Source organism: Phyllobates terribilis, unplaced genomic scaffold (assembly GCF_046119375.1).
Source record: "Phyllobates terribilis strain yellow unplaced genomic scaffold, ASM4611937v1 Scaffold_56__1_contigs__length_8794411, whole genome shotgun sequence".
NCBI classification, from domain to species: domain Eukaryota; kingdom Metazoa; phylum Chordata; class Amphibia; order Anura; family Dendrobatidae; genus Phyllobates; species Phyllobates terribilis.
In genome coordinates this window covers 7952432-7965386 of record NW_027362816.1, presented here as the reverse complement: position 1 = coordinate 7965386, position 12955 = coordinate 7952432, and the positions used below count along the sequence as shown (strand labels likewise).

General features: G+C 42.8%; 1 protein-coding gene across 1 annotated transcript in view; it reads right to left on the bottom strand.

Moving 5' to 3' along the window:
- Window positions 1-12955, bottom strand: part of LOC141192296 (uncharacterized) — a 69678-nt gene that overhangs the window by 19652 nt on the left and 37071 nt on the right. The window contains exons 3-4 of the mRNA XM_073661791.1: window positions 4699-5253; window positions 4199-4389 (exon numbers count right to left, since the gene is read on the bottom strand). Of these exons, the coding sequence (XP_073517892.1) occupies window positions 4199-4389; window positions 4699-5253 (746 nt within the window). The remainder of the gene's footprint in view (window positions 1-4198; window positions 4390-4698; window positions 5254-12955) is intronic.

Genomic DNA, 12955 nt, shown 5'->3' with positions numbered 1-12955 from the left:
GTATGGAGCGGAGCCGCGCGTGTACGAGCCGTATGGAGCAGAGCCGCGCGTGTATGTGGCGTACGGAGCGTTGCCGCGCGTGTACGAGGCGTACGGAGCGTTGCCGCGCGTGTACGAGGCGTACGGAGCGGTGCCGCGCGTGTACGAGGCGTACGGAGCGGTGCCGCGCGTGTACGAGGCGTACGGTGCGGAGCCGAGCGTGTACGAGGCGTACGGATGGGAGCCGCGTTTGTACGAGGTGTACGGAGCAGAGCCGCGCGTGTACGAAGTGTACGGAGCAGAGCTGCGCGTGTACGAGGTGTACGGAGCAGAGCCGCGTGTGTACGAGGTCTACGGAGCGGAGCCGTGCATGTTTGAGGTGTACGGAGCCGCGCGTGTACGAGGTGTACGGAGCGGAGCCGCGCGTGTACGAGGTGTACGGAGCGGAGCCGCGCGTGTACGAGGTGTACGGAGCGGAGCCACGCGTGTACGAGGTGTACGGAGCGGAGCCGCGGGTGTACGAGGTGTACGGAGCGGAGCTACGCGTGTACGAGGTGTACGGAGCGGAGCCACGCGTGTACGAGGTGTACGGAGCGGAGCCACGCGTGTACGAGGTGTACGGAGCCGCGCCGCGCGTGTACGAGGTGTACGGAGCGGAGCCGCGTGTGTACGAGATGTATGGAGCGGAGCCGCGCGTGTACGTGGCGTACGGAGCGGAGCCGCGCGTGTACGAGGCGTACGGAGCGGAGCCGCGCGTGTACGAGGCGTACGGAGCGGAGCCGCGCGTGTACGAGGCGTACGGAGCGGAGCCGCGCGTGTACGAGTCGTACGGAGCGGAGCCGCGCGTGTACGAGGTGTACGGAGCGGAGCCGCGCGTGTACGAAGTGTACGGAGCGGAGCCGCGCGTGTACGAGGTGTACGGAGCGGAGCCGCGCGTGTACGAGGTGTACGGAGCGGAGCCGCGCGTGTACGAGGTGTACGGAGCGGAGCCACGCGTGTATGAGGTGTACGGAGCGGAGCCACGCGTGTACGAGGTGTACGGAGCAGAGCCGCGCGTGTACGAGGTGTACGGAGCCGCGCCGCGCGTGTACGATGTGTACGGAGTGGAGCCGCGCGTGTACGAGATGTATGGAGCGGAGCCGCGCGTGTACGAGGCGTACGGAGCGGAGCCGCGCATGTACGAGGCGTATGGAGCGGAGCCGCGCGTGTACGTGGCGTATGGAGCGGAGCCGCGCGTGTGCGAGGTGTACGGAGCGGAGCCGCGCGTGTACGAGGCGTACGGAGCGGAGCCGCGCGTGTATGAGGCGTATGGAGCGGAGCCGCGCGTGTACGAGGCGTACGGAGCGGAGCCGCGTGTGTACGAGGTGTATGGAGCGGAGCCGCAAGTGTACGAGGGGTACGGAGCGGAGCCGTGTGTACGGAGCGGAGCCACGTGAGTAGTGTAGCAGTCCTATGTATCGTCAAACTCAATTTGACAGGTGCCACGCCTCCTATTAAAGTGTATCAAAGTGTGTAGCCGCACCCCTCCTCCACATCCCCTATCAGGTCCTGTGTTGTATCTTCAGCATTCTCATTTTATATGAGTTTTATAGCCCCATACTGTTAATTTGATAGTGTGGATCTTATTGCTTGGGCATATTAACTATATGGCCAAGTTACAACTGCCCCCAAGTATATAAAGTGTGTGTTTTATATGGATGTAAAAAGCAAAGACACAGTAAAAGTATTAAAAGATTTTATTGTTCTAAAAATAAATACATCTCAAAGACATTTCAATAATATAAAAATCCTTACAGAATAGTATAAAAAGTATCACAAGTACAATTAATATACATCATTACAATTCTTACAAAATAATATAAAAAGTGTTACATTCACATGTACCAAACTGCTTGTAATAATAATATTAATACACATCATTACATTTCTTGCAGATTAATCTGACTGTTACAATTCAGTCAGATCATTTATCCAATACATCACTTACATCGTGAGCCACATGGATTGTAGTAATGGTAAAGACCTTTTTTTAGGCAGCAAAGTTCCTTGTGTGATACCTAATGATGGAGAGTGTAAAGATTGAATAGCGCGGGTTGGTGTGGATAGCGTCCGGGGTGTAGATACATTGCTACCTTCACTGAGGCTGAGTTCACACGATGCCTATTTCCTGCGTTTCCGCGGCGTTTTTGCAGTTGCTCAGTGCCTGGATCCCCTTCCCTGCTGCACTTCAAGCTCACTTGCCATCTTTGAGCCTGTTACAGAAGAAGAAGTTACCCAGCTCCTCGCTTCTTCTCAGCCTACAACCTGCAACAGTGACCCCATTCCTTCACATCTCCTGCAGTCTCTCTCACCGGTGGTCACCGCTCACCTGACTAAAATATTTAACCTCTCTCTTTCTTCAGGTATCTTTCCCTTTTCATTTAAACATGCCATCATAACCCCTTTATTGAAAAAAACATCCCTGGACCAGAACTGCACTGCTAACTACAGACTTGTCTCTAATCTTCCTTTTATCTCTAAACTCCTGTAACGCCTGGTCCACTCCCGTCTAATCCGCTATCTCTCAGATAACTCTCTCCTCGACCCTCTACAATCTGATTTCCGCTCTTTACACTCCACTGAAACTGCCCTCACTAAAGTCTCTAATGATCTACTAACAGCTAAATCCAAAGGTCACTACTCCCTGCTGATTCTCCTGGATCTCTCTGCAGCATTTGACACTGTGGATCACCAGCTCCTCCTCACTATGCTCTGCTCTATAGGCCTCAAGGAAATCGTTCTCTCCTGGTTCTCCTCCTACCTCTCTGACCGCTCCTTCACTGTATCTTTTACTGGCTCCTCTTCCTCTCCTCGTCCCCTTACTATCGGAGTTCCGCAGGGCTCAGTCCTAGGCCCCCTTCTCTTCTCTCTATACACTGCCCCTATTGGACAAACTATCAGCAGATTTGGGTTCCAGTATCATCTCTATGCTGATGACACCCAATTATACACTTCTTCCCCTGACATCACCCCTACCCTAATACAAAATACCAAGGATTGTTTGTCTGCTGTCTCTAACATCATGTCCTCCCTCTATCTTAAACTGAATCTCTCCAAAACTGAACTTCTTGTGTTTCCCCCCTCTACTAACCTAACATCGAAATTACCTTGGAGGGCTCAACCATAACTCCCAAGCAGCACGCCCGCTGCCTTGGGGTCATATTCGACACTAACCTTTCCTTTACTCCCTATATCCGATCACTCACTTGCTCTTGTCACCTACATTTTAAAAACATCTCCATAATCCTATCTTTTCTCACCTTTGAAACTGCTAAAACTCTGACTGTCGCTCTTATTCACTCTTGTCTGGACTACTGCAACTCTCTTCTGATCGGACTCCCTCTTACCAAAATTTCACCTCTCCAATCCGTTCTGATGCGGCAGCCAGGGTCATATTTCTGTCCATCCGCTTCACCGATGCCTCCACCTTGTGCCAGTCATTACACTCGTTACCCATTTGCTACAGGATCCAATATAAACTCATTGCTCTCACCCACAAAGCTCTTCACAGTTCTGCACCACCTTATATCAACTCTCTCATCTCAGTCTATCGTCCTACACGTGCCCTCCATTCCACAAACGACCTAAGACTAACATCCTCCATAATCTGAACCTCGCACATCCGTCTCCAAGACTTCTCTCGTGCTGCGCCAATTCTCTGGAATGCTTCAAGCACGCTTTAAAAAAATATCTATTTAAACAGGCCTACCACCTCAAATACCCAGTAAATTAACTTCCCTGTTCCCTCCTAAATACTATTCAGAATCTGCTCCCAACTGTTTCTGTCTCTACACCCTCCATGCACACGATAACTGCACTCGATACTTGATTATTGCACTTAAACATATGGGTTGATGACCTGATCATGCAGCTATATATGAAAATCCTGATTTACTATAATTGCCAGATCTGAAAGAACAAGCACTTTCCACCTGTTGTGTCCCCCCTTTTCCTTGTAGATTGTAAGCTTGCGAGGAGGGACCTCACTCCTGATGTAACTGTTTTAACTGTCTCACCTTGTATTGAATTTATTGTCTGTACATGTCCCCGCTTAATTGTGAAGCGCTGCGGAATATGTTGGCGCTATATAAATAAAAATTATTATTATAATTATTATTATTATTATTATTAAAAAGCACCATGTACTTTGTGTTTAAAGTTATTGTGCGGTTTTTCTTACCCTGACAAAACATGTCTTGTATCAGGTAGAAAATGCTGAGATTTCTGTGGTGTTCATATTTGGTAAATGCTTTTTCTATCTCACAGTTTTCGCTAGTGCTCTCCATGAGATCATCAACAATAGTCAAATTTACCTTGTCAGGAGGGAATAAACCATCATCTACGAATGTATGTGGCAGACCCTCTACAAATCTAATGTGGGGAAAAGAGAGAGAGATTTCATCATATAGTTTTTGCCAGCACGAATAAAACCAAACAATACTATCGGGTTTGTGAGAAAAATGAGTTTCAATATTATGTAACAGCTGTTTTAAAAAATAATTCTTTCCAGAATTAGACGGGCCTGCTAGAATGCAGGAGAATGGGTGTTGTAGCCGTGGATCCATCACAATCCCCAACTAATAGCAAAATGGCAGGGTGGTGAAATCGTCTAATAGGCGCCGCTTTGTGTAAAGGCACTCTTGTGTTTTGCGCAATGGCCTTGTTTCAATGTCCCAGTACTTTTTATTTCTCACAATGCCGGGCTGTTCTACGACAATACGCTTCTGTGTTTCTGTGTCAGAATTACGTGGGTAGTCCAGAATTAAATCTTTCAAACTGCTAAAATTAATAGATTGAGTGTTTCCGACATTTAGTGTTATGCCCTTAACTTTTAAGACTGTTTTACCAGTGTTGAGTTTGTATCCGTAAGTTTTGGGACCCGCAGATACAAACTCTGTGATGTGAGTGTCATCGAGTATATCACTGGTCAGTTCCCCCAGGTAATTGCCTAAAGTCGGCTGCCACTCACCTTCCCTCTGCTCAAAAATAACTGAATCTGTGTCGTTATAAAGACACCTCTCCTGCAGCTGGTCCAGCAGAGAATAGAGCTCTAGCCGGGCATACGCGGTTGTAAAACACGCTATAAAAATGTTTGTGTTTTTGTTGACGGTGTGATGGCCTTTTGCATATTTCCAGTTAATGGTCGCAGTTTCATCATCAATGTAATGTAACATTGAAATGTCGTAGTAAGGTAGAAACACATACTTAAAAAGCTTATCGGGGTCACTAACAATGCTGGTACATGATAAATTAGATCGCAGACCAAACTTTCCCCATAAAGAATTTAAGAAAAGTTTAGAGATTCTTCTCTTAGCCGGATTCACACCTATATTTTCAGGCCGTAATTGTACACCTTCTTTTTCAAGAAAAGCGTCAATGTACTGCTTTTTTCTTGACTACATCAGTGCACCAGCTAGGATAACCTGAGGCCTCCTGCTTATCACAAAGATGTAATTTAATGTAGAGCGCAAACAGATCATCAGTTGTGTTAGGAAAATGCCATATTTCATAGATGTGGGCAATCCTGTACCCCTTTTCTACAGCCATCTCAAGTTCTGTAGTGCACCATGTACCGGTCAGGGCGCGTTCTTCATCACTATGAGTGCAAACCTCGGTCTGCAAACTTACAGCGGATGTGTAGCAAAGGGGAAACATTCATTTTTTGTTGAGTTTTACAGGCAGCACAGGGAAAAACAAATTTCTTGGCGGGTAGACCTTGACTTTAGCAATACCAAAGTATTTTTTAATGAAGCCGAAATTGTCATAGAGGATATCTGAGTGACCTACAGGGTATGTTTTAGTTTTGTTTACAAAGGGATACAGACTGCTGAAATCATAGTAATGCAATGTCTCTACATCCTCCAAGCGGTGATAGAGTTTAGTGACGTTGGTTCGGCCGCCATAAAGAGCATCTCGTGGGTCTAAAGGTGTTGGGAATTCCAATTGGAGAAGAAATGTTTGAAGGTTAGAATCTTTTTCAACCATTTCATTCCAGTCATGCTCCCACATCACTCTTACTGTGTACCCGCAGCACTGTAAGTAACGCTTTTTAGCTAAAAATGCAGAATATAACAGCCCATAGGAAGTATTTGTTACCTTATTTGTGTCATTATAACACATGGGGCAGCCGTGGTAAAAAAAAACCTGAAATTCAAATGCTACGTGTTGTTTGTTAACATAGGTGTACCCGTCTAGAAAATATTTCCCGACTTGTTTTTCGCCACCTCTCAAAGCATGCCGAATGACAATGTTCTCAGAGAGTGCTACATACATGAGCCACTGTATAGCGGGTGATGAGTAGCGCTTTTTTGTCTTGTGATAATTATCACCGGGTAAAATGGTAATGGTCTTTTTTGGAAGAAATTTAAACCGGTACATTAACAGGTGGATATGGCAGAAGAAAGGTGTATAGATATCCGCGCTTCTCCGTATGAAAAGATGATCTGGTGATCAGAGGGTTAATGGAAATATTTTTTATTAATTAACTACATTCATACGCATTTCACGGACGTCCTGTCCGCTTCCTCAGTGAGTAGCTGATGGCCGGAAGACCTCCCATTTATAGGGCACCTCCTCCAAAATGGAGGTGCCCGTGCAAGGTTGTTGCTTTGTGTGCTAAACTTTGCTTCAGCCCTCAGGTCCTCCTACCAGTCCAGTCCGCCAGCCTGACTACCAGTCCAGTCCACCAGCCTGACTACCAGTCCAGTCCACCAGTCCATAAGACATATTTTCAGTTGTTTCACACTTTTTTGTTAAGTATATAATTCCACATGTGTTAATTCATAGTTTTGATGCCTTCAGTGTGAATGTACAATTTTGATAGCTATGAAAATACAAAAAAATCTTTAAATGAGAAGGTGTGTCCAAAATTTTGGTCTGTACTGTATATTAAAAGTAAAATTTTAGAAAAATATTACACCAATTGGATTTGACAGTGAACAAAAAGATGTTATCATTCTAGTAGTTTTTGTTCCCTCTTTTTAACCTTTTTTTTAATGTGTTGTTCTTTTAAGAAATATATTAATAAAGATTGATACACTTTTTTTTAAAAAAATGGTGTATACTTCCCATCTATGATAGGTTGTCTTTAATTATGGAAGTGCCTTAAAACTGTTTTGGCCTTATTTAGGTTGAATTTACTGTTTAGTGTGGTTGATCAGATATAAATTGTCAGTCTGCATTTGCACAAGTTGAGGTTTTAAGTTCCGTTTTTGGTGGAACAGGAAAATAAAAAAAAGAGGAAACAGATGTTAACTCTTTTACCCCCGAGGGTGGTTTGCACGTTAATGACCAGGCCAATTTTTACAATTCTGCCCACTGTCAATTTATGTGGTAAGAACTCTCTAACGCTTCAACGGATCCCCCTGATTCTGAGATTTGTTTTTTCTTGACATGTTGTACTTCATGATAGTGGTAAAATTTCTTCGATATCACTTGCGTTTATTTGAGAAAAAAATCTGAAATTTGGCAAAAAATATAAAAAAATTCCCAATTTTAAAAATTTGAATTTGCCTGTCCTTAACCTTCGTCAGGCTGCATAATTTTACAACGTTAACAGGCTGCAGAGGTACAATTGTACCTTCATATATACCTCCACTGTGGGAAGACTTTCTCCTTTACTTGGTTTCAGAAACTAAAGTTCATTCAGCTACAAATGTTATGCTGATATCTATTGGCCAGTTTTGTTACTGCTCACTTATGCTGCTGTCAATTAAGTTGATTCAAACTGGGAGTGGCTTCTACTTCTCTTCCTGCCTCCCTCCTCTCAGTAGCCATTTTGCTGTTCATCTCATTGCTGTGAGCACACATATTTCTAGGCTTGTGAAGTCTTCAATTTCTTGGATACGAAGGTAGGAAAGTCTCACAGCATCTAACAGCCAGTTATACCTTCATTCGCCTTATGTGGGGACAGAACAGTCAGAAATTGTCTTTGAGTCTGGACTTGGCTTACATATATTTTGTATGAAACTTATCACTATAGGTATGATTTTTATACGAAAAATGGATAATAATTAGTATCTACATATTGTTTTACGATGTTTTACTTATATTCAGCACAAAATAAAGATGGTGGCTCTGTTACAATTTTCCTATTGGTCGAAAAAACAGTCGAAGATGGAATGAAAATTCTGAAACCGTATACGGTTTACATAATATATAAATGACATTTATAAATAATTATCACTAGAAATAATTTACTTTTTTATCTGCACTTTAGAATCGAGTTTCATTCTACTTGCCACGTGTTACTGAACTAAATTACAAAGCCAAAATTCATCTACCAAGTCATCATGAGTGATAGTGATGCTGGATCTAGTTTCCGCCATAATCCAAGAAAACGTGTTTGCAGGTTAGTATCATTTTGTGAAAAGCCAAAAATGTAGTATTGTGAAGTATTTCGGAAAATTATTTATTTTTCATTTTTTCATATTTACAGATTTACGTCTGATGAAATAATGCGAATGCTAGAAGAATCTGATTCTGAGCATGAGGAAGAACCATATGTTGCATCTGATGATGAAAACTATGTACCACAAGTGGATGTTACTGAAGAAGATTCAGACATTGAACAAGAAATGGTCATAGAGCAGGAAAAAGAATATGACTCAGACGAAAGTGTTGAGGATGAGTCTGTGCCTCAAAGTGCAGGCGACATTTGGACTGCTAAGGATAAAACTCAATGGTGTAGTGATCCACTGCCAAATGCACAAACAAAATCTCGTAATGTCCTACGACAAAGAGGTGGCCCTGCAGCAATCAGCAACCTGTATACAGCAAAAGAGCTATTCAAGTCAATCATGACTCCCGAGATGTGTGACATCATATTACGAGAAACGAATCGAAAGGCCAAGAGAGTTTGTGATGCTTACAACAACGAACTGGTACAACGTTTTCCTGATTCTTCTGAACGGCCACCACAAAAAACATTCAAGCAATTTACTGAAACTGAACTCCATGCATTTTTGGGCAGACTGATTGCTGCTGGTGTGCACAGAGACAACAAAGAGAATCTGGAGGAAATGGGGAATGTTGCTGGTCTGCCTCTTATACGTGCAGCCATGTCTCGTGACCGCTTCAAGGTGATACTCAGATTTATGAGATTTGACAACGAAAATACACGTGCAGAACGTGTGCAAACAGATAAAGCTGCACCAATACGGGACATCTGGACAATGCTGAACAGAAATCTGGAAAGAGCCTACAAGCCATATAATTGTATCACCGACGACGAGCAATTATTTCCATTTAGAGGCCATACTAAATTTACCCAGTATATACCTTCAAAACCAGCTAAATATGGCATAAAGATTTTATGGGCTTGTGACTTGTCAAACGCCTACCCATTACAAGGTCAGCTCTACACTGGGAAACCAACTGATGGTCCTCGACAAGTAAACATTGGTGAACGAACAGTATTGGACCTAGTGAGCTCGTATAAAGGCTCTGGAAGAAATGTCACCACCAATAACTTCTTTACAACCATGGAACTAGCTAAGGTATTGAACTCCTGGAACATGACACTAGTTGGTACAGTGAGAAAAAAATAAAAGGTTCCTACCTAGCAACATGCAGCCTGCCAAAGAAAGGCCTGTAAACTCGACAAATTTTGCCTACAATCATGATGCAACAGTCTGTTCATATGTACCAAAGAAGAACAAATCAGTCGTGCTTCTATCATCTATGCACATGACGGGAGAAGTTGAAGAGACACTAGCAGCCAAACCAGAGATAATAAAATACTACAACAAAACAAAAGGCGGAGTTGATGTTATGGATAAAATGTTGGGAGAGTACACTGTGAAACGACGAACATTACGTTGGCCTCTGGCATTTTTCTACAATATGATTGACGTCACTGGGTTGGCATCCTACATCATCTACAGAGAACACAATCCAAGCTTCAGGACAAAGGATCAACGAAGAAAGTTCCTGAAAGATCTCGCAAATCAGCTGTGTATGCCTGCAATTGAAGATCGTAGTACAAACCGAATGATGATGAGAAACCATTTTCTTCGAGGTGCAGTAGAAATGGTGCTTGGACGATGCATTCTGGTAGCATCGCAAGCAGCAGCTGGCCCTCAAATACCTCATGGTAGTCGTGGACCCTCCCCTGTTGTTGGCAGTTGCTATGTCTGCCGAGACCTGAGGCGAAAACAACGTAAGACTAGAAAGTCTTGTGTGGTTTGTGTGAAACCCATTTGCGATGAACACTCGGTAGCAAAGACAACATGCATTACTTGCGAAGAAAATCAATAAAAAAAGTTTCTTACATTTTCTTTTATAATGTAAGGCTATGTGCCCACGTTGCATTTATGAAGCAGAAAATTTCTGCTTCATTTCTGCAAGTCCTCTCCCGGAAAAACGCATGCGGAATTCCGCACGCGTTTATCGCGCATTTTTCGCGCGTTTATCACGCGTTTTCCACATGCGGAATTGCCTTGCGTTTTTTATGCATTGGACAAAGGCAATTCTGCTTGCGGAAACGCAAAATTAAATGACATGCTGCGGATTTTTGAACGCATCATAAACGCTGCGGAAAAATCCGCAGCATGTGCATAGAACTTGCGGAATCCCATTGGGGACCATGGGGTGCGGGTTACCAAGCGTTTTACAAGCGTTTCCGCTGCGGAAATTCCGCATCAAAAACGCTTGAAAAACGCTACGTGGGCACACAGCCTTCATGAACAGTTTTTTTACTTGTTTATAATAATAAAATAGCATTATCATAAAAAAAAAAATAATATTCTTTTTTCCTTGCATTATCTTCATTCAAAATATATGAGGGTACATTTGTACCTATGCAGCTTGTTATGGATGCAAAAATATCTCGACCCCTTATCTCGGAAGGGGGTGGAGATATTTTATTGAAATTTGGAAAATATATTCTGGACCAAAACTGCAGAGATGTCACGAAATTTCAGCCCTCTACGGCTTTTCGAAAAAAAGTTATTGCAATTTTAAAACGAAATAGTTACAATTGTACCTACTCAGCCGGACGAAGGTTAAAACAGAGAGATATGTCACACAAAATAGTTAATAAATAACATTGCCCACATGTCTACCCCTTAAGGACCAGAGCATTTTCCGTTTTTGCGTTTTCATTTTTTGCTCCCCTTGTTCCCAGAGCCATAGTGTTTTTATTTTTTGGTCAATATTGCCATGTGAGGGCTTATTTTTTGCGGAACGAGTTGTACTTTTCAACGCCATTACTAGTTTTACCATATCGTGTACGGAAAAATGGGGAAAAAATTCCAAGTGCCGTGAAATTGCAAAAAAAGTGCAATACCACAGTTGTTTTTTATTTATTTTTTTTACTACGTTCACTGAATGCTAAAACTGACCTGCTATTATTATTCTACAGGTCATTACGAGTTCGTAGACACCAAACATGTATGGGTTCTTTTATATTTAAGTGGTGAAAAAAAAATTCCAAAATTTGGTAAAAAAAAAAAAATAGTGCCATTTTCTAAGACCTGTAGCGTCTCCATTTTTCGGGATCCGGGGCCAGGTGAGGGCTTATTTTTTCCGTGCCAGGCTGACGTTTTTATTGATAACATTTTGGGGTAGATCTGATGTTTTGATCGCCCATTATTGCATTTTATTGCAATTTTGCAGCGACCAAAAAACGTAATTCTGGCGTTTAGAATTTTTTTCTCATTACGCCGTTTACTGTTCGGATTAATTCTTTTTTCATATTGATAGATCGGGCGATTCTAAACGCGGCAATACCAAATATGTGTATGTAGGGTTTTTTTTTTTTATATTTTATTTTGAATGGGGCGAAACGGGGGTGATTTAAACTTTTATATTTTTTAAATTTTTTTTTATATTTTTAAAAACTTTTTTTTTTTTCACCTTTTGCATGCTTCTATAGTCTCCATAGGAGACTAGAAGCAGCAACTATCTGATCGCCTCTGCTACATACAGGGGATCAGCAGATCCCCTGCATATAGCAGAATTGGTCCTGTGCTATGAGCGCCGACCACTAGGTGGCTCTCATAGCGACCAGCTCATGACAACCACAGGCGTCTGCTGCAGACCCTGGGTTGTCATGCCCACCCATCGGTGACCCACGATCACGTGACGGGGTCGCCGATGGGCAGGGCTTAGGACGCGCTTCCCGGAAGTGCGCGTTAAATGCCGCTGTCGGAGATTGACAGCGGCATTTAACATATTAACAGCCGCGGGTGGATCGCGATTCCACCCTCGGCTGTTGCGGGCACATGTCAGCTGTAAGAATCAACTGACATGTGCTCGGTTCAGTGCGGGCAAAGAGGTTAAATTATTTATTTATCATGAATCAAAGAGTGAAGGCATATCAGAAAAACATCAATGGCTGAACAATAACTCTAAATAGGATTTTACAGGAAAATCAAAATTAGAGAGAAAAAAGAAGTGCCAGCTGTAGCAAGATAAAGGTTAGACTGAGTTCCGTCAAAGAATAGGGAAAACTTAGAAAAATTATTCAGATTTTTTCTATAAACACGAATAAAATAAAATCAAATGTAACAATTTTAGATGATTCTATAATAATGAGATTAACAATAGAGTCAGAGTTAACGAGTCTAGTCATTTCTAAAATCTTAGGTAAGGGAAGGAATGAAGATAACTAGAAAATGGGAAGTCATAAAAAAGAAGGGAAGGAGGGAGGGAGATTTAGAGGGTGGTAAGGAATAGGTCCATAGATAAGTTAAAGATTTGACATTTCAATAAATAAGATCTAGATGATTAAGGGGATAAATTTTACGGATTTCCTAAAAGTTTCCCATGGAGACCAGATTTGAGCGAAAAAGGAAAAGTTTTGTTGTGCAAGGGCAGCCACCTCTTCAATATGATACAATTGGTCAATTTTAAGAATCAGTTGTTTCTTGCTTGGGATGTTGGCTGTGCGCCAAAGTGTGGGAATAAGGAGTTTACTTGCAGATAAAATGAAGAT